General features: G+C 59.7%; 1 protein-coding gene across 1 annotated transcript in view; it reads left to right on the forward strand.

Moving 5' to 3' along the window:
- Positions 1 to 18,330, forward strand: part of PACSIN2 (protein kinase C and casein kinase substrate in neurons 2) — a 106,155-nt gene extending 87,825 nt beyond the window's left edge. The window contains exons 3-11 of the mRNA XM_090272304.1: positions 3,279 to 3,435; positions 5,284 to 5,519; positions 6,831 to 6,986; positions 8,140 to 8,315; positions 10,192 to 10,312; positions 12,780 to 12,901; positions 14,839 to 14,961; positions 15,322 to 15,518; positions 18,100 to 18,330. Coding sequence (XP_090128430.1) covers positions 3,279 to 3,435; positions 5,284 to 5,519; positions 6,831 to 6,986; positions 8,140 to 8,315; positions 10,192 to 10,312; positions 12,780 to 12,901; positions 14,839 to 14,961; positions 15,322 to 15,518; positions 18,100 to 18,212 — 1,401 coding nt within the window. The 3' untranslated portion in view covers positions 18,213 to 18,330. The remainder of the gene's footprint in view (positions 1 to 3,278; positions 3,436 to 5,283; positions 5,520 to 6,830; positions 6,987 to 8,139; positions 8,316 to 10,191; positions 10,313 to 12,779; positions 12,902 to 14,838; positions 14,962 to 15,321; positions 15,519 to 18,099) is intronic.
- The last annotated feature ends 2,308 nt before the right edge of the window (positions 18,331 to 20,638 follow it).

A 20,638-nucleotide genomic window follows, 5' to 3' on the forward strand; every position in this document is an offset into this window, starting at 1 on the left:
CACGTGTCCCCACGAAGGCCTGCGGGTGAGCGTTAGTAGCTTCTCTGTTTATGACTGCCCCCAGACTACAAACAGCCCGGGTGTCCTTGTGAGAAACGCTCACAATAAAAACTGGGACACAGGACTTGAGCAGTAAAACGAGGCCTTTATTCACGAGTCTGCAGAGCCGGGCGCACCCTCACAGCCAGGAGAATGTGCGCCCCAAGTAGACAAAGGAAACTGGTTTTATAGTCTTAGCTTCCCCCACCCTGAAATTGCCACCCTAAAGTGATTATCTTCCTTGCCCTAAAGTGAGAGCGATCAGCTCCCCGCCCTAACGCAACTAGCTCCCCCTCCCCTCTCCTCCTTCCCTGTCTCTCCATTACTGGTTACTCCGGAGTTACAATCTAACACGGTTATCTAAATGCCCCTTCTGTGGTTTGTAGATATGCTAATGCTGTCAGCTCCCCTCTCAGAGACTCTCTAATTACATTTGCCCTTTGTTACTAATGACTTTTTACTGGTTTGGGAGTCACTATGTCCTTGTTTCTAACATCCTTGAGCAGCATGAAGGAGAGACAAGTGACGGTCTCGGCACACAGCGGAAGACCATGTGGCAAGGACACGGAGGGAGCGACTGGTGTGGGCCGCAGCGTGGACCGCTCTCACAGGGATTATGGCCAGAGCCAGCCAGTCACAAAGGCCAGGCTACCCCTGTGTGACTCTGTTTACCCTGGACCTCTCGAAGAAGGGACAGACATCAGATTAGTGGTCGCCGGGGACCATGTGGGGGATGGAGAGAGGCGATGCCTCGCTGTGGAGGTGGCTGCACGCAGCGCGCGTCCCCCCGAGCCCGTCCGAGCAGAGCTGGGAAGGGTGCGTGTCAGCGTGGGTAGCGTTACCCCCATTCAGACAAACAGCTGTCAGAGGCCCTGCTCTTAGGACCACCAGGGCCTTGCTCAGGGGGCCGGCGGCCACAGTGGTGCCTCAGTGCTCTGTGTGAGGACTGAAGGGCTGGTCTGTCACAGGCCCACGCGGGGCCTTTCCCTGAGCAAGGGCCGTGGGGCAGGCGTCGCTGGAGTGCCTCAGGGCCCGCCGTCCCGAGCACCCCACCCCCAGGCCCGGCAGTGGGCGCCGCGCGGCGGTGAACATGAAACGTGTGCTTCTGGGAACGTCCTTCCTGTATTCCTCGCTGCTCTTCAGGTTTCAGGAGTTGTTATTTAAGTACAGTTGTTCGTATGGAAAATAATACAACGCTTCATAAATAATAGTACGAGAATAGACTGTGTTGTGCGAACTCACAGCTGAAGCTGTGCCCCACCCTGCATGTGCTGATGGGTTGTACCAGCATGGCCCTTGTTAAGAAACACCCTTTTCTTTCCCGTAAATCTTTTTACAAGAGTTTTGAAAGTCAGAGAGGTGGGCAGGTTTCTGGAGAGGCTGCCCATTTTGATGCTGATCACCAGTTTGAATGCTGGTGGTAACAGGGAGCTGCAAACCAGCTCTGCCTAGCGGCGGCAAGGGGACCATCAGGTGTGCACGGGGCCAGATGCCTTTAGCCCTCCTTGCCACCAGCTCGGTGACACGGACCCGTGTTTTGTTGGTTATTTTGTTCACTCTATGACAGCAAGACCCTGTTGTAAACGGAAGTGAGCATGTGGCGTCACTTCCAGCCGGCTGTGAAATGCTTGCTTTCTCGCTTTCCTACAACGGGGCTGCCGAAGGCTGGAGCTGAAAGCCCAGTCCAGCCTCCGTGTGTGAGGGAGCTGCCTGCTGGTCTCCTCCCCTGGCTGAGGACTGACAGCCGGCCGCGCCTGGCTGCGGGGGCCGCGGGGGCAGCGGGGGAGCAGTGCCTGGGTTCCTGCCCTTCATTCCGCAGGCCTGCTGCGCATCATGGCGGGCCTGACTTCCTGGGCTCCCTGCTGGCCCCATGGGAGCGGGGTCATCTCAGCCCCTGTCCCGTCAGCCATCTCCATGCGGGGCCCCTGTGTTCTGCGCTTTGCAGGCCCTTGCCGCCATGCCCCCAGGCCCCCTTCTTCACCTGGTTCTCCGGGCGCGTGGGTAGGAGACACACCGGCAGGCCAGCTGCCCATAAGTCAGAGCTGAGCAGGCAGTGCCCCTGAGCCCTGCAGGCTGCGCGGCAGAGGACGGCACCCTTCTCTGTGGGAGAGGGACCCTGTTCTCCGGGAGCTTCCAGATTCCCTCTCAGCAGGGAGGAAATGTGAGCGTGATCAGCCAGGCAAAGGGACTTTTAGAAAGAGTAAAACTGACAAAGAGTTGGCTAGGATTTTTGAAGATGGGGAGAGAAGGGTTGAAAACACAACAGATCATGTTTCTGTCTCATTCCTCTGGGAACTATGTATTTACTTCTGGTAGCTAGTATGAGCCACACGGTGTCCTTCCAAATCGGCGGCTCAAAGAATGAAACGTGAACTCTTGATTATCACTCCAAATTAGCCACTAATATTTTCTCAGTTATTCTTTTATCATTTACAATTTAGATGAACTAGTTTCTCCTTTCATGTCTGAGAACAAGTAGTCAAAACACCTTAGTCCTTGTCAAAGCAGAGAAGCAACTGTGGGATCCTGGCAAACTGTGACTTCTCTAAGCCTTGTCTCCTCATTTTAAAATGGGCACGATTATTTCTGCTTGTTAGGGTGTTGGCAGTATTTGGAGGTGTAATATACCTATTGTGGTGTCTGGTACATAGTAGGTGCTCAGTAAGTGGGAAATAGTGTTTATTGCTCTGATTGGGAGGCCATAATAATCCAGCCTGTGATGCCCTCAAAGCAGAAGGCACCTAGAAACCTGTTTATACCTGTGATGACCAATGGCCTTTAGCCAAGAGTCTGTAATGTAAGGTCGTTTTATTGAGTTACTAAAAATTATTACTATTTTAAATCTCTCTAGTTAGACATCACCTACTCTGGGAAGCTGTCCCTGGCCCCTCAGTCTGCGTGAGATGCCCCTCTGGGTGCCCTGGGTCCCCCGCTGCCCTTCCCCAGCAGGCCTGTCTCCCTCCCTGACCCACGGGTCAGAGCGTCTACCCTGGCGGCGCGGATATTGAGGAGCTCCGAGTTGCTGTATTGTATGTGCCTGCTAGTGAAGTAGAACAGGAGCCTGTCACCTGATGATGCAGGAGGCCTTTCAGACGGGAGATGGGACGAGCCCCCGGGAGCCTGGCCGGCGCGAAGGCTGTGAGTGCAGCAGCGAGGGCAGGCCGGCCAGGCCCGGGAGAGGCCGGCAGGCAGGCCACTGCCGCGGGCCCCGAGCCTCCCAGCGTGCTTCTGTCCCCCAGGTCGGGAACTACAAGCGGACTGTGAAGCGGATCGATGACGGCCACCGCCTGTGCAGCGACCTCATGAACTGCCTGCACGAGCGGGCGCGCATCGAGAAGGCGTACGCGCAGCAGCTCACCGAGTGGGCCCGGCGCTGGAGGCAGCTCGTGGAGAAGGGTAGGGCCCCGCCCCGGGCAGCTCTGCGCAGGCCGGGCACCTCGCGGAGCCAGGTCCCTCTCGCACAGGAAGTGGGCAGGAGTGTGCCTCGCGGTTCTGGGCCCGCGATTCGTCTGGGGGAGCAGCAGGGTGCTGTCACCCAGCAGCACAGGCTGCACGAGCCTCCCTGCCCTCTCCTGAGGACAGGGGTGCTCCGGGGACAGCCTCTGGGTCTCCCGTGGCGGCCCTTGCCGCTCCCTGAGGGCCTCACCGGAGTGTGCCCCGGCCAGCCCAGAGGCCTGGCTGCCCGGCCCCCAGCTCTGACACTGAGCTGCTGATCCGCGGGCCTGGCCGGGGAGCAAGCCGGGCGGGACTGCATGGTGACACCCGGCAGGGCTTCTGATTTTGAATTTTCATGCAGTAACTGGCTTTTGCCCCTCCCCCACCCCCACCCCAGCCAAACAGAAGACTGGAGCTTAGTGATAGGGCGCTGCTGGGGGTGTGGACTGTGCTCCCAACGCACTTCCCAGCAGCCGAGGGGCGCTTGGTTGATTGGGGTTTCCTGGGACAGAGCAGGTTAGGAGGAGGAGATCCTCAGGCTTTTTGGAGCAGGTTCTTCTCCATGACCACTGTCCTCAAAGCCACCAATGAGGGGACACTAGGTCACTGGGTGAAGGGTCTTGGAGGGCCAGGGGTCCCAGAGGGCTGGGCCCGCAGGCCACTTCAGCCGGGCCTAGGCCAGCTTACTGTCTCCCCTGATGCTGAATGGGCCGTCTGTGGGGCTTCGCACAGTGACAGGCACAGAGTAGGGGCCCAGAGTGGGGCGGCTGTGCGTGGGACGGGCCTGTGGCCAGCTGGTTTTACCTCTCAGGATCCAGCTGTCAGCACAGTCCCTCCTGTCCACCCTGGGTTTGAGGGTCCCAAAGCACTTGCCCCCTTCCCTGTGGATCCTGCCCCGGCTGCAGACCTAGGCAGGACAGGGAGATGCTGGTCTCAGAGACACGAGGGATTAGAGGGTCAGCGGGGCTCACCTCCCGTGGTCACCCACCTTCCCTGTCCCCTCCAGTGCCTCTCCGCTGTTACCCAGCTCAGACAGTAGTTGCCCCCTGTGAGCACCTTGAAGATAAGACCTGGGGCTTCCGTTTTCATTCCCAGCTCCTGCCCCTTTCTCCTCCTCCCCCGCCCCCCACCTCCTGCCACCCACAGCCTCCAAATGACAGGCCCGGCTGTGAGTTTCCTGCCTGAGGACAGTGAGTGCGGGGAGCCGGGCACCCCCACCCCCCTATTTGGAGATTTCCATCTGGGCCACAGCTGGTTCCTGCCTCCAGCTCCTTCCTCCCTCAAGACAGGGTATCTCTTCTGCTGAGGGGCAGTCCTCCATCCCACGGGCAGTTCTCAGGTGCCTGCTTTGGGCCGGGCTCTTCCCAGGAGTGAATGACAGAGTTCCTGGCCCTTGTCCCCTGGAGATCCTGAGGTCCAGGAGAGGGGCCAGAGGCCTGGGAGAGCGCTCAGCTCCCTTCAGATGGCCCTTCCCTGTAGAGCTGGCCTTACTCAAATGAAAGTCAGAAATTTGAGTTTTTTAAGAACTCGGTGACTTTAAAAAAAGGAAATCGGTGTAACTCCCCACTTTCCCTTGTCAGAGGATGGCCGGGCTGACTCAGCGTCAGTTCCTTATTCCTCTCATCATCTCAGGGACTGAAAAGGGAGCAGCCACGGAGAGAAAAGTATCTGGAACAACCCAAAGGAAACCTCCCAGCCAGACTGCCTGGCCGCTGGCCCCAAACTCCCGACAGCTGGGAGAGGCTGGCGGGAGCCAAGAGCCTGTCCGCCCTGCAGCCACCAGTGACCTCCAGTTTCTGTCCTGTGCAGGGCCACAGTACGGGACGGTGGAGAAGGCCTGGATAGCCACCATGTCCGAGGCGGAGAGAGTGAGCGAGCTGCACCTGGAGGTGAAGGCCTCGCTGATGAACGAGGACTTCGAGAAGATCAAGAACTGGCAGAAGGAGGCCTTCCACAAGCAGATGATGGGCGGCTTCAAGGAGACCAAAGAGGCCGAGGACGGCTTTCGGAAGGCACAGAAGCCCTGGGCCAAGAAGCTGAAAGAGGTACATCCCTCCTGCAGGCGGCCTCCCCACGGCCTGCAGGCTTGTGGTCCTGGCTGGTGACCGGGCGCCCTCATCCTCCCCAGCAGCAGTGCCCCCCGCCACCTCCCCAGGCCAGAAGCCCTTAGCGGCTAATGTTTACCCCAGGTCCAGACTTAAATTTAATCCTTACCAACCCATTTTACAGTCAGGACACTGAGGGTCAGGCCACGCATTGGTACTAGAGCTCAAAACCCAAACTCTAATCCACTGACAGTACTTCCCCCAACCCTGGGAAGTGTCTGCTAGAGACATTTAAAAGTCCCTTCGGGCTAGTAGAAAGGATTAATTTAAAATTTTTCTTTCTCTGGTGTGGGTTTTTCTCTCAAAGTTGCAAATGATGCTGAGATTCATTCTTCTGAAAGGAGCAGCCGAAGCTGCTGAGTGTTGTCCAGCTCCAGCCAGCTGGGGGCTTTCAGAGGCACCTGCCCCCTCGCTTCCTCCCACCCCTCCCGCTCCCGGCCTTTCTCAGGAGCTGCCCTCCCCTCTCCTCCTGCCCAGAGCCCCCGCCAGACCTGCGTCCTCTGGTTGGAACAGCGGTCTTCCCTTCTTTTCTCTGCCTTGGCCTTGGCCACGTCTCCTTTCTCTTCCTTTTTGTCCCTGGCCCCATTTGTAAAGCCACTGTCACCCTCGTGAGGCCATGGTCACAGACCTGCCTCCCTTCTCTGAAATGAATCTGTGATTGGCTCAAGTGAGGACGCGTCTATTAAATCAGTTCCGCAAACGTACATCACTATCTGTGTGCGCGTGCGCATGTGTAATAGCCATTGAGAACCCTGGAAAATGTGACCTGCGACCCTGCCTCCCAATACCACCCCCTCTCTTGTGTGAGGTTTCTTCTGTGAGACTCTGCATTTGCTGTTCCCGCCGCCGGACACGCCCGCCCCGCCTTCATGTCCTTGCTCCCTGTCCTCTGGGCTGGCTGTCCCCTTGCAGCCCACTGGCCCCGCCCCGCCACCGGCTCCCGTCTCGCTCCCTCGCTTCATTGTTCTCCTTGGCGCTTATCACCTTCTAAAGTGCCCTCAGTCTGGACTGTTTCTTGTGGTTGCCTCCCCAGCTAGACCCCTCCCGGCCCCTAAGACAGCGCCTGGCAGAAAGCAGGCACCAGTCAGCGTCCGTTGAATGAAGTCCGCGGGTCATTGTATCACACACAAAGCTCTGTGCCTGCTCCTGCCTCGCCTCTGGGTGGCACAAGCACGTCCCAGGGTCTGTGCGGCCTCGGGCGAGGACTCTGACCTTTCCGAGTCAGTGTTCAGGAGCTCTTTCTCTCCGCAGGTAGAAGCAGCAAAGAAAGCCTACCACGCAGCGTGCAAGGAGGAGAAGCTGGCGATATCACGAGAAAACAATAGCAAAGTGGACCCGTCCCTCAACCCTGAGCAGCTTAAGAAATTGCAGGACAAAGTAGAAAAATGCAAGCAAGACGTTCTTAAGGTAGATCGGGCCCTCTCTTTACGGGATGAGCGCACCTGCCCCACCCGCACACATGTCCGGCACACAGGGAGCCTTTGTCACTGCTTGGTGGCTGGGGTGGCTAGAGGGACACAGCCCTAAAACACCTCCCTGCCCTCAGGAAGGTCCCCCCAGAGCCCACTGTGCCCCCCAGGACCGGGCAGAACCGCGTGCTGGGCGAACGGGGAGCCATGGTTCCTGTGCTTGCGGATGAGGGGCTGGGGTCGGGTTGCTGCAGGCGCACGGCGGAGGGGAGCTCTTGGGCAGGATGTGGGGCTGTGCACGCCCACGGCGGGGGGAACGGACGCATGAGCCGGCACGGAGGGTGTTGGGGACCAAATTGCCGATGGCCTTTAAAGTCAGCAAAGGGCCTAAGACACTGCTGACAGGGAGTCACTGAAAGAAGGGAGGGGCAGAGGTGTGGAGGGCCAGACGGTCCAGAGGGGCGGCTCTGGTGTGGGAGTGGGTCCCTGGGGCAGGCGGAGGCCTGTGCACCTGGACCTCAGGGACCTCAGGGGCCAGGAGTGGGGAGAATTTTTCTGGCAGGCTCAGAAAGCCCCAAAGAGGTGTGGGCAGAGGCCGCAGGAGCTCCGGGTGGTGGGACAGGGGCTTTCAGTGATGAAGAGAGAGTGGACAGGTAGTGTGGCATCCGGGATGCCCTCTGCGCCCTCCATTGTGAAGGAGGCATCCCCTCTGCGGAGGATTAGTGAGACGGTCAAGCCAGGGGTACTTGTGAAGGGCCCTCAGACGCAGGTGGGACCGTGCCGGGAGGTGTGAGTCACAGGGCTTACACACAAGACAGCGCCCAGCAATGTAAGTCCCCAGGACGCGGGCAAGGGGCTGGGCCTGTGCACTGGCCCCCAGCCCTGCCATTGTCAAGGGACTTGAGGGGTGCAAAGGAGATAGATTGGGGTGCTCCTTAGAAGCTGGTCACAGCTCCTTACTGTGCTTATTCCTTATAAAAGTCACCCAAAGTGGCTGGTGTCATATTGTCACCTGGTAAGTAAGTCGAGGAGGGGCTGAATTCAGAAGCGGTGGAGAGGGGCAAAGGCTGTGAGGACCCGCGTGGCGCAGAGCCTGGCTCACCCGCCCTCGGCCAGGGACCTTCCTCTGTGGTGTCTGCGTTCCCTCGTAGACCAAAGAGAAGTATGAGAAGTCCCTGAAGGAGCTGGACCAGGGCACGCCGCAGTACATGGAGAACATGGAGCAGGTGTTCGAGCAGTGCCAGCACTTCGAGGAGAAGCGCCTGCGCTTCTTCCGGGAGGTTCTGCTGGAGGTTCAGAAGCACCTAGACCTGTCGAATGTGTCCAGGCAAGTGTCCTTTTAGCTGCAAAGCACGTCCCGGTGAAGTCGGTGCAATGTTGCCTTCGGGCAGAGGCCAGTCGCTGCCCTCCAGCCTTGGGATGGCGGGGCTTGTCCGGTCTTCTCACAGCTGCGAAGCCCTCCTGCCCAGGAAGGCCCTTCTGCTGGGCCTGCCTGAAGCTGCACAGGGGCCATGTTCTGCCGCTCTGCGTGCAGCACTCTGGGCCTGTACAGGAGGGGGCCGCAGCTCGGACCAGCCACAGTCGGCAAGTTTAAAATCAGCCCTGTGCAAGTCCAGCATTTCTCGGCTGGGGTGCCCCGCCCCCACGACAGTGTGACTTGGAGGCCCCTTATGCGTCCTTTTCCTCCAGGCTGCCAGCTCGGTCCTTGACTCCTCAATGACTCGAGGCCCGGGCAGCACAGGCCCTCGGAGACACAGTTCTGAATCATGACGTGGAGGCCGGGATATTTCTCCTGCGCTCTCCTGTCTTCGGTCCCTGATGCCTTTGTTCAGGGCAGAGGTCTGGGCTAACCCTGGACGTACACTTCTGTCATCCACAGAGCAGAGCCGTTTAGGATCGGCTCACTGGTCACGGCTTGTTAACAGGAAGGTACAACCCCTTTGTGTCCTTCCGGGTAAAGAAATGAAAGCACCATTGCAGCTAGGCTGCCACCATCTAATTAGCCTTTACAGAGGGCTAAAGCGGGCGGCATTGTTCCCCACCTCACCCCTGAGGCCACGCAGCTGGCCGGGCAGGGCTGGGCCGTGTTGGGCTCACGGTGCAGAATGACTCCCACGTGTGAGTGCTTGTCCCGGCCGGCCGCCTGGCCTCATCCGGTCCTCCAAGCCACTGGCGAGGAGATGGTGCGGTGCACCAGCAGGCCCCCGGCCGGTGGCGTCCAGCAGCAGAAACTCGCTCCCGTGGCTCCGGAGGCCAGGCGGCGGGCAGCGTGTGGGGCGGGTCTGCCCCTCTCTTCCGGCTCTGGCTGCTGCCAGTCCTCGGCCTTCCTTGGCTGTCGATACGTCACTTCAGTCACATGGTCGTCTTCCCTCCATGTGGCTTCATGTCATCTTCCCTCTTGGTGTCTGTGGCCAAATGTCCCCTTTTTATAACAAGGTGTCCGTAGTTTAGGGCCTACTCTAATGACTTCCTTTTAACTTGATTGCCTCTGCAAAGACCCTATGTCCACATAAGGTGACGTTCGGAGGTGCTGGGGGTTAGGACTTCAACATATTTTTTCGAGGACACAATTCAACCTGTAAAAGGTGGCATTAGGCCCCTCAAAGGAGGAGAGACGCGAGGCCCAGAGAGGGTAATGACCTGCCAGCCATACTGATCAGGAGTGAAAATGCAGGACCCGTGGTGGTGCGTACCCCTGTTCAGCACGGCCAGCTTCCTAGGGAGGTGAGCTGCTGTGGGCTGTCAAGCAGAGGCGCCCCCCCGCCCCGCCCCAGGTGACGTCTTCACACCCTGCTTTTGCATGGCTGAGTATAAACCTCCCAGCTTCTTGAAGGGATAGGGAGGGACTTTCCTGACACTGGATTCTGGGCCTGATTAAATGGGACCACCCAGATTAGTGGCTTCTGTGGCCCAGATGCTGGCGCCGTGTGCATTATCTGATACAAAGCAAAGCCAAGTTGTGGCCACCTGACCCGTTAGAAGCCAGCGCTGTGGTTTCCGCACCACAGTTGTCGTTTGTCATCTCTGCACGCTGAGGCCAGATGATGATCCAGCCGAGCCAGGGCGGGTGTCCTGATCTGCAGCAGGAAGTCAGTCGCCGTGTGGCTGCAGACCACGGCGCCTGCTGTGGCCAGGCACTGTGCTAGGGCGAACTATGGCCGTCCCTGCCTTCCGAGAGAGTCACGCTTCTCCCTCTGGTTTAGCTACAAAACCATTTACCGCGACCTGGAGCAGAGCATCAGAGCTGCTGACGCGGTGGAGGACCTGAGGTGGTTCAGAGCCAGCCACGGGCCGGGCATGTCCATGAACTGGCCGCAGTTCGAGGTAAGAGGGGGCTGCACCGTGACCCCGTGGCCCGGCGGGGCCTGGGCCCTGAGGGTCAAACCGTACACAGTCTTTCTCGTTCCTACTCTACACTGGCCTTCGCCCTGTTTGGGAGGCAGCCGTCACCCACAGCTCCACGGGACGGCAGGCTGGTGTTTCATTTCTACGCCTCAGGCGCTGCCGCGGGGCTTTCTGAATCTGGGGTGGGTGCAACGAGGTTCTTCGTCATTAAGGACTAGGGTGGTCACTGGTTGGCCGTTGGCACTGCCTCATGGTGCAGAACAAGCAGGACACCCCACCACCACCACCGCTGGTTCCCTATTCTCCCTGGGGATGGGCCGGGGAGGGAGTGGCCACAGTGCACAGCAGGCTTGCGGGCCACGGGCACCCTCTGCGCTGCCTCTGGTCCAGGCTGGAGGGGAGCGTGGTCTCAGTGTGGGGCTCTTCTTCCTCTTCACACATTTCCTTATTGCAGACAGTAAAATCCGCCAGTTGGGTTCAGGATTAGCTTTCCTCTTCTCCCGTTTTCATGGGTCTGAGCCTTCCAATGTCCTCACGTGCGAAATGCCTGGGGATCTCAGACCCTTCTGGTCGTGGGATTGGGTCACTAGACACCCGCACCCCACCCCCTGCCAGTCCCCACCCAAATGGGAGTGGAGAAGCCAGCGGCACAGGTCCTGCCTCCCTGCTCTCTGACGGCAGGGTCCCCCTCCTCGTGGTGGAGCAAGGCCCGTCCCGGGAGCGGCTCTCTGCCTTGGACTTGAGCCGGGTGGCTTCCCCTGATTCAGTGCTGCCAGAGCCCAGGCTGCAGGCAGGTCCCGCCACGCCACAACGGCTGTGGGGCGCTGAGCGGGTCGTTTGCCCTTTTTGTGACTCAGCTTTCCCATCTGTAAAACGCATGACAGCAGCGGCCGTCTCCTCGATGGCTGCCGGGCCAGTGGCTGGGCCCTGCTGGGTTTGGCCGCAGGCCGACCACACAGAGGCCTGCAGTTTCGTCAGTCCTAACACGTGTCCTCTCTTTTCTGGAGCTTCTCAAGAAAGCTTCGCAGATGGCCCTGTGGGTCCCTGCAGCTGAGCACCCCGCCCCCAACCCCCACCCCATTTTTAGGACATCGCCCAACAGGAAGCCAAGAGCAGGCTGTGCCCCTTCCTCGGAGGCACTGGGACAAACAGGCGTGGGCCTTTCCAAGTGCAAGTGGACCTGGAGGAGAAAGGAGAAGGCCCCAGCATCCCCACCCCATGGTGACACCCTGGGAAGGAGCGAGCTGATGACTCGCCTTATGCACACAGCGCGGGTTCCACCCCGCAGCAGCTTCGCTGCACCCCACCCTTTCGCGGCCCCTGAGGGCTGTCTGTCAGCCGTCAAAGCCCAGACAACAACGTGTTCTGAGAGGGAGGGCCTGGCAGGCTGTCTCCCCGGTGGGTCTGGGCGCGAGCCCTGGGCGCCCCTCTCTCTGCGGGCCTGGTGGGCTGGGAAGCAGTGTGCGAGGTGGCACACACGCATCTGGGCGGGTTGTGCCTGCCTTCCTCTAACGGAATTATCTGTTTCTTTTTCCCATGCCACGAGGATGAAGTAAGTTACTGTTCTGTCCTAACTTATTGAGTTCCAAACCTCCCGCAGTGTGTGCCGGCCCACGCGGGTCTGTGTGTGGTGTCCACGCCTGGCTCTGGAAGCGTGTGCGGCGGGAAAAACTGTGGTGTGGCCGGCCTGCTGTCTCTGTTGCCCAGATTTACAGCGGCCCTTCCTTGCAGAGTCGCTGTGGGGCTGATCACATCAGCCCTTGCAAGCCACCCAGGCAGCACAGATTTATATTCAAGTTCCAGTTGGTTCTCAGTCATCTTATTTCAACTGAGAAATAAGAAACTAATAGGTGACCTGGTCTGCCACTAACTGTGGATAAGTGACCTTTTCTCTCTGGGTCTTGGTTTCCTCATCTGAGAAACTGTTGACGTTTCTAAGATGGCATCTAACCTTGAGATTCTGTAACTACAGCTCACTCAGTCCAAGCTGTTTGACAGCGGGGGCCGTCGGAGGGAGGGCGAGCCATTCACCGCCCTTCCTTCTCCCCCAGCTCCCGGTTGTTTCCCAAGGCAGCTGATAAAATCTGTTTATGTGCTGGACATAGTGAACCTCTGGGGGGATATTTTGCTTTGTTAGCAGCCACCACCCCGTCCCCAATGCTTCTTTAAGCTGAAAAGAAATAGCAAAAGAGCACCGGGAGGGCGCCACGCCTTGGAGACTTGAGTGGTTGGTTAGCTTATCTGCCCCAGGGTTTTGTTTCCCCATTGCAGGGTCGCTCAGGTCCCCGCAGCCAGCTCTTGCACCCTGGGGATCAGAGACAGTTTAGGGCATAGGTAGGAAGGGTCTTCAGCTCTGAAGGCCAGGCCCCCTGCCCCGTGTTTTAGACTGATGTGGCCACAAACAAATGAACCTCGCGATTTCTCTCCCTTGGTGCCGGCTGCCCAGGAGTGGTCTGCAGACATGAATCGGACGCTCAGCCGGAGAGAGAAGAAGAAGACCACTGATGGCGTCACCCTGACGGGCATCAACCAGACGGGCGACCAGGCTCTGCAGAACAAGCCTAGCAGGTGGGTGCGGGCAGCATCCAGCCCTGGGCCTCTGCACTGGCTGGGACCCCCACGGGCATCGTCCAAATGCTCCCTGGGCATCAGAGTGCTGTTGGGCAGGGCCGCTGGCAGCTCTGGGGAGAATCATTGTCCACCGGGTGCTGGAGCTGCAGAAAGATCCAGAGAGGGAGCCTTTGCCACAAACTTGCTTTGGGTCCCAAGTGAGAGGAGGAGCTGAGGTCAGGTGCTGGTCATTATGTGTCCCCAGTGGTGCACACAGGTAGGTGGAGGTCACTGCCGGTTTCCTTCAGGTGGGTTCAGGGATCTGAGCCAGGTCTGTACTTCCCCCATGCTGGATGCAGGTGCCTGGTGGGAGCGGTGGTAGGAGAGCATTGTGAAGTGTCCCCTTTTTGAAATCACCCCTTTGCTGAGAGCCTTGGTTATTTCTCATTGTTCGCTAAAGCCGAGTTTGGATAGAAGGGATGGCAATGAGGCCATTAGAACCTTCGGGGAAGTGTGAGCTAGAAAGGGCCTGCCCCCACCTCAGACTTCCCGTCAGATGGGGTCGCCCACCCTCTGCAGAGCTGTGGCTTCAGGCTGCACCTCTGGGAGCATGCTCACCGCACAGCCGGGGGCAGAGGCCACCATCAAACCCGGCAATGATGCGGCACCCGGTGCTGCATCTCAGGACCGTGGCTGCCTAGGAAAGGTCAGTCCAGGGGCCTTTCTGAAGCCCTGCCTGGACTGCCCGGATGGATGTGGCCTGGCCTCTCTCAGCTGCTTTGTCACCATCTGGGCAGGTGAGCTTGGTTAAATGACTGGAGCAGTAAGCACCATCCTAGGGATCAGGCCAGCACCCGTGTGATTGCAGTAGGGGCAGGGACGATGAGCGAGTACCACAGGGAACTCCTTGGAGGGGAGTCTAGGCTGCATGGGCTGCCGCACAAATTCAGCTGCCCGGGACAAAGCCCCATCTCAGGAAGTCGGCCAGAGAAAGGTACCAAGGAGGGAGGAGGGCCTGGTGGTCTCAGACATGTGGCCCAGGTGTAGGCAGAGGTCGATGAGGTTATTTGGGTCACTCTGGTGAAATGTGAGTCATCTCTTCCCCCCCAACCCCCTGCCAGCTCTGAGCCATCCACCCAGCACTTGGGGTGCCCACTCTGTGCAGCCCAGATTCAGTGAGAGGTGGTGCTGGCCGCTGGGGCCCTGCCCTGGGACTGGGCGCTCAGTCTCTGGGCTCGGTGCACAGTAGGGTGCCGGGCCCTCGGCTCCTGTCTTTCTGCTTTTCCATCTGTTCTGCACTCGGCACCTGCAGTCCCTGCATCCCACTGCCCCTGGCTGTCAGCCCTCAGGCCAGCTGGGCTCTGATTTCTCTCCGGTCCCCCTGGGCCTGACACACAGCAGACAGTTGACATAGGTGTGCAGATGGGTTTTCTCTCTCTGGAGCACAAAAGGGCTCTTTCTTCCTAGACAGGGCTGATCAGTGGGCTCCAGGGCTGCAGCTGATGCTCTAGGCCCATAAGGACCAGCAGGAGGCGCTGGACCCTCCAGTAATCAGGAGGAGGGGTGCGCTGTGCTGTGGGGTCTGGGGAGCTCCGGAAGCTGCCCTCCCCTCATGCTCAGGGCTCTGAGCCTCAGGGCCGTGTGGCCTGCCAGCTCCCAGGAGTGAGGAGGACAGGACAGAATCCCCATGTGCTCCAGCCCAGGGCTCCCGTTTGGGACAGACCTCATCCAGATGCAAGGAAGGGAAACGCAAATCTGCTCTCCCTTAGACACTTGAAGTGTGTTTAACAGCCGGAGTATTGCCAAGTGTTTTGCCGAAGCCAACTGCTCAGACAACACATTCCTCCCACTCGGCGTGTGCCTTTAGCCCCTGGCCTGTGGTCCTGCAGCGGGGGGCACCCAGGAGCTCAGGGACTGCGAGCCAGGGTCCCCTGAAAGCTCTCTCTCTCCCGTAGCGACCTTAGTGTCCCGAGCAACCCCCCACGGTCAGCGCAGTCCCTGTCCAGCTACAACCCCTTCGAGGACGAGGACGACACTGGGAGCACCGTCAGTGAGAAGGAGGACGTTAAGCCCCAAAAGTTGGTGAACAAACGTTTCCCTCTGGGCTCCGCCTCGCTCACTCTGTCTCTCTCCTCCTCTCTGTCCAGGGCCTCGGCCCCTCAGCGCTCAGAGCGATGCCTGCAGCCCACCGGCAGGGGCCCGGCCGCCAGCGGGGCACGGTCCCGGGCTTTTCGATTTCTCAGGGCGGGGGGCACCAGTTAACCGTCTGTGGCTGCTTTCTCTCTGACCTCCATTAACCACGTCAAGGCCTCGGCACAGGAGGACAGGCCTACCGGGTGGCCCTGCTGGCATGGGCGCCGGTCGGTGCCGCTGAGGGCCCCAGGCCCCCTGCCTCTGGCAGCCCCGTGCTCAGCTCCCGGCCCCCCACTTCCTTGCAGCGTGAGCAGCTACGAGAAGACGCAGAGCTACCCCGCTGACTGGTCCGACGATGAGTCTAACAACCCGTTCTCCTCCACGGACGCCAATGGGGACTCCAACCCGTTTGACGAGGACGCCGCCCCTGGGGCGGAGGTGCGGGTCCGAGCGCTTTACGACTACGAGGGGCAGGAGCAGGACGAGCTGAGCTTCAAGGCCGGTAGGTGGTGCCCGCGGGCCCTGGGCGCGCGCTTCCGGCCTGCTGACGTCCGCTGCGGGCCCTGCTGGGGCCGTGTGCAGTGCCCCCTCCCTGCCAGAGCTCAGCAGAGCCCGGGCTGCCCTTGTGCCTTTGCCTCAGACGTCGCCGCCCACTGGGCCAGGCCCGCGGACTGCCGGAGCCACCTCGCTCCCCCGAACGTCTCCAGAGGCAGCTGGCCCTGCAGGTTCCTGCAGGAAAAGCCTTTCCCCGAGGCCCCCCACCCGGAGCCCAGAGCAGCCCCCAGTGCCCTGCGGTGCTGAGGCTCGCCCCAGGGGCGGCGCCTTTCAGACTCCTGCCCGCAGCCGTGGCCGGGTCGCGCTGGCCGCCAGCTCACCTCCGTTGTGTGTGGCTGAGACCAGCTTTGTGGAGCGTGGGAGCCTGGTGACATGGCTCTGCATTCAGACGTTCTCTTTGTTCAGTGTTGGCTGCCGTTCACCAAGATGGGCTGCAGCCCTCAGTCTGAAAAGACCTAGAGCCTGTGATGAGAGCTCGGGCGGCCCAGCGCGACCCTGGGCCCAGGGCAGCCGCGCCCTCCTCGAGGTCACCCAGACCCAGCGCCCGCCCCTGCAAGGGGGGCTGGGCCAGAGCTCAGCCAGCACCGCGGGCCTCCGCTCAGGCCGCCCCTCTGGGGCAGACCCTACGTCTGACCCTGCCTCGGCTAGGGGTAGGGTCGGGGGCAGGCGGCTGTGTCTGGAGGTCCCTGCTCCTCAATGTCCTTCGGGGGTCTGGGGAAAGGCGTCTTCAATCCCCCGCTGTCTGCACTCAGCAGGCTGGCCGGCTGGCCCCGGGCCCTCCACCCCAGGCTGGCCATCGGGCGCCCCTGGCCGGTGGCAGGAAGTTCTCGTGCCTCAAACATCTCTGTCCAGTTTCCTGATCTCTTTGATAGAGTCGTTTTCCTGTTTTGTTTGTTGATTTACTTTATTTAAATTGTAATTCTCAATTTTATAGATTTAAAATGTTCCCTTCCGCCCCAAGTGAACTGTGAGAAGCAGACTGGCTGGAAGAACCATTCCTAGTCACCAGTTCGCACCCTCACAGCCGGGAGCGTTGCTGTCAGTGCTGTTTTCTGTTTCACGATGACATTAGTTCCCAGCCAGCGCTGCTTCCTCCTGGCTGCAGGGCGCCCTGGCTGCTCGCCGCTTCTCGGGCTCTCGGGTGCACTTCAGCCCCGTGGGGGCATCGCCTTGCCGGTGCCTCACTGTGTGCCTGGGAGCCCAGCAGCCGACACGGGCAGTGACAGATGCCGGCGTCACAGTGTTGGCCCCGATGGGGACAGTCGGGGCCGAGGGATGGGAGGAGACGGAGGCTGGCTCCTCGTGACACCCACCCTGCAGTCCTTGCCTTTATCCCTGATGCTGACAGAAGCGGCCGGGGGCCTGTCTGTGGCCCAGCCCCGGAGGGATGACCGTGTCACATGGGAGCAGTGGTGTACCGGGCACTGCCCCGTGTCCTTTTGTGTTGTAACTTGTAGGCCACACAGCACCCTGTCCACAGACGTGGACACAGGGCCCAGGGGGCGAGGCAGTTTGCCAGGTCTCCTAGCCTGTGACAGCGGCGCTGGGACCTGAACCCAGCTGCCCTGGGAGCACAGGCAGCCCCGGGTACTGGCCCGTAGGCATCTTGGTCAGTATTGCTGCCACACAGAACAGTCAGGGAAACGTTGCTAAATGAGGCATAAAACAAAGCCTAACAGACCAGCATGCCACCAAGAGACACAAAGCTACAAAGTGAACAGTGAAGGCAGACTTGCCCCCGGGGCTGCTGCTCTTCCCTGTCCCTGACCCTGAGAAGCCCTGCGCGGGGTGCCCACTGTCTGTGCACCAAGCGGCTCCTCGCCTGCCCCTGGCTCTGAGCGGCCCTGTCTGCCCTGGACAGGAGAACACCAGACCTGGACCTGCCCCACCACAGTGCTGGCTCCCTGGTCTGTCCCCTCGAGAGACCAGGGCTCCTTCTGTCTCTCCCTCATCTCTGAATCTCCACAACCTAGGACCTGGCCTGAGGAAGGGTTCCCTCATGTTTGAACAAACAAAAGATAAATCAAAGCACCTAACACAGAGAGCCATGGGGGATTCCAGAGCCAGACCAGCGCTGCCATCCCAGTGTCGGGAGGGGCGGCGTTTTAAGTCAGAGGACACGCCCTGGGCTGGGTGCTGGAGGTGGAATGATGGGTGCCCACTTCTCCCACCACCTGCAGTCTGGGCTCAGGTTAAATGAAGGCCAAAGGCAAGGCCCACAAGTGCGGGAGGACGGAGGTGGCCCTGTGAAAGCAGTCCTCTGACCTAGCCTGGGATGGTCAGGAAGGCCCAAGGCCCACGGCCTTCAATCCTGGCATGCCTGTGGGAGCCGTGTGCATCCGGGCACTGCTTGCTCAGCGTGACTGTGGGAGAGGCGCCTGGAGAGGTGGCTTCGGGATGCCTGTCCCTCCTACCCGAGTTGTAGGCCCTCTGTGGGCCGGGGATGGGGCTGAGCCACAAGGGAGGGTGACCGGCAGTCACTGTGTCGCCTGCCGGCTCAGCAGGGTCCCTCCCGCTTTGTCTTACAGGGGACGAGCTGACCAAGATAGAGGATGAGGACGAGCAAGGCTGGTGCAAGGGACGCCTGGACAGCGGCCAGGTCGGCCTGTACCCAGCGAACTACGTTGAGGCCGTCCAGTGATGCCCGGAGGGCAGGCTGGCGGAGGGCGCGGCCCCGGGGCTCCGTTAGCAGTGGTCTGGCCAGCGCTCCGGAGCCTCCAGCTGGCCGTGTGGGCAGCCACTCCTGTTCCTGCAAAAGATGACGGTTCCGTTGCCCTTGGCTTCATGGTGTCTCTTGGAGACAGACGAGCCGGTCATTTCACCTGGGACTGGGCAGCCTTTCCCCCGTGCGGATGGAGGGACGCGAGCACAGGAGGACGGCACAGCAGACGTCACCGGCCTCGCCTGCCCCCCACTCAGCGCGCGTGTGGCTTGTCACGGATCTGCGTGTTCCTGACCTCGTCTGTCCGCCTCGCCTCTGCGCCCATGGTGGGCTGCCCCGATTCTCGTCCCACGGACTCCTTTCTCTGACGCGCTCACCACCCTCAACTTCGATGAACACATACACATGCCATATTCTGAGGTTTTTAATTTAAAGGCTCTGTACAGTGGTACCTTTTTGTTACCTGTCCGTCCGTTCATTTATGCTGGAGTTCTGGCACAGATCGGTGTGCGCCGGGCTTGAGGCAGCGACGCCTCTGTCTCCGTGCTGTGCGCGTGTGGCACAGACAGGATGCTCAAGGCAAGAGCTCACGGCAGAGGGCGGGGCTTCCACTGTATGTGTAGGTTTCAGAAATAACCCGTGCAGTACTCCCCAAAGGCCATATTTAATAACTCTTTCTCTCTCTTCGTGCTTAGAACTACGCTTGCAAAATGATAATTCTGTCAGTGCGGTTGAAAGTTAGAACTGAAAAGGCTCGCTTTCCAGGCTGAAGCGCCTGTAGATTAAGATGCTTTATGTTAGTTAGACTGTCATGTCCTGGTGTATATCTGTATATATTATTTGATATTCAGAGAATCTAAAGAGCTTGTCTACTGTTTTCATGAGATTTTAAAGGCTCTTGACAGTGGATTTAATTTGTTAACTGCTTGAAGACCCTGGTACTCGGGTGCAGGCGTGGCTGGCGGGCTGGGTGAGCCCCTTCTGGGCTCTGGCCGTGGACACTGCCGGCAGAAAGTCTGTCCTCACTGGCCAGCTGCGGGTCCACCTGCTGACCAGCCGCCATCCCCTCCACAGCGGAACACTGTAAAGCTCCAGGTCGTTCCGGCCGTTGCAGATTTCAGTCATCCGTATTCCTCATGAGCAAACCAAGGCTTGGGCTCACCCCATAGCACAAGGGTCTCTTCTGAGTGTCCTTGGTCATCAGGGAGCAGTCGTGCTGCAGCAGGAACCTACACTGTAATCATGGGCGGGTGGGGGAGGGAAAGCTTCTATTTTGTGTGACTCCGACATCGGAGAGTGGCCACTGCCATCACAGCTATGCATTACTCAGCGTCTTGCTCAGAAAGTGGACGTGTGTGTTGGTCTTGAAGACTTACCAGCAGAAATCCTCATTCCTTTGCAACAGGTTACCAAAAATTGTCAAGTCTTTTCAGTTCAGGAGTTTCTTTATAGTGTTTTAGAAAAAAAAATCAATAAACCGTTGATCTTGTGAGTACGACCGTGTGCCACGCGTGTGCCTCCTGCTCACATCAGCTGGTGGGCACGTCCTCTCCGGCTCACACCAGCTTGGGAGCCAGGTGAGAGCTGAGGCCCAGACCGCTGGCCCTGCTGCACCCGAGGTGGTGGGTTTTGAGGCACCCGGGCCCCTCAGGGTTCCCCTTTCCCCTAAACCTGCCGCTGTGTGGCCTGGGCTTCCCTCCCTCCCTGAGGCCCCAACGGCAGGACCAGAGCAGCGACCCCTCCTGGTCTGGCTTCCCAGAACACACTTCCTGAGCACCTGCGGGCTTGGGCCCTGTGCTCTGCTCCTGCGTTCTCTGTCTCCCAACACCCCGGGGCTGGGGCGAGTCTCCCGTTTCCCTTTGACAGAGTAAGGAAGAGGCTCTAGGCCCTGACTGGTGTAGCCCAGTGGCGTGGGTGTGTCCCCACGGGCTGGAAGGCCACCCGTTCTATTCCCGGTCAGGGCACAGGCCTGGGTTGCAGGCCAGGTCCCGGTTGGGGGCACGCGCGAGGCAGTAGATTTGTGTTTCTCTCCGTTTCTTCCTCCCTCCTCTCTAAAAATAAATGAAATCTTTTTTAAAAAGAGAAAGAGAGAAACGGGCTCCAAGTGCCAGGCTCACCCAAGGAGGCCCAGCAGGGCTGTGCCACTGATGAAAATCCCCTCGAGCCCCCCACCCTCGCGGGGATGGAGTGAGGAGAAAGGCCAGAGCGAGAAGGAGGAGGAGGCGGGCAGCTGCCACCGCAGCAGCTCTGGCCCCGCTCAGAAGGGCACAGGACGGATCTTTGTCGTCTGGCTGCCTGGCCTGATGGGTGATGGGCCCCCGCTGTCTCCCTCTGAGGAGGAGCTGGAGCCCAGCGGAGCTGCCCGACGGCCCTGGAGGGTGCAGGACGGTGGGCGGGAGGGCCCA

Source organism: Furipterus horrens, unplaced genomic scaffold, assembly GCF_987537825.1.
Source record: "Furipterus horrens unplaced genomic scaffold, mFurHor1.1.pri manual_scaffold_4, whole genome shotgun sequence".
NCBI lineage: Eukaryota > Metazoa > Chordata > Mammalia > Chiroptera > Furipteridae > Furipterus > Furipterus horrens.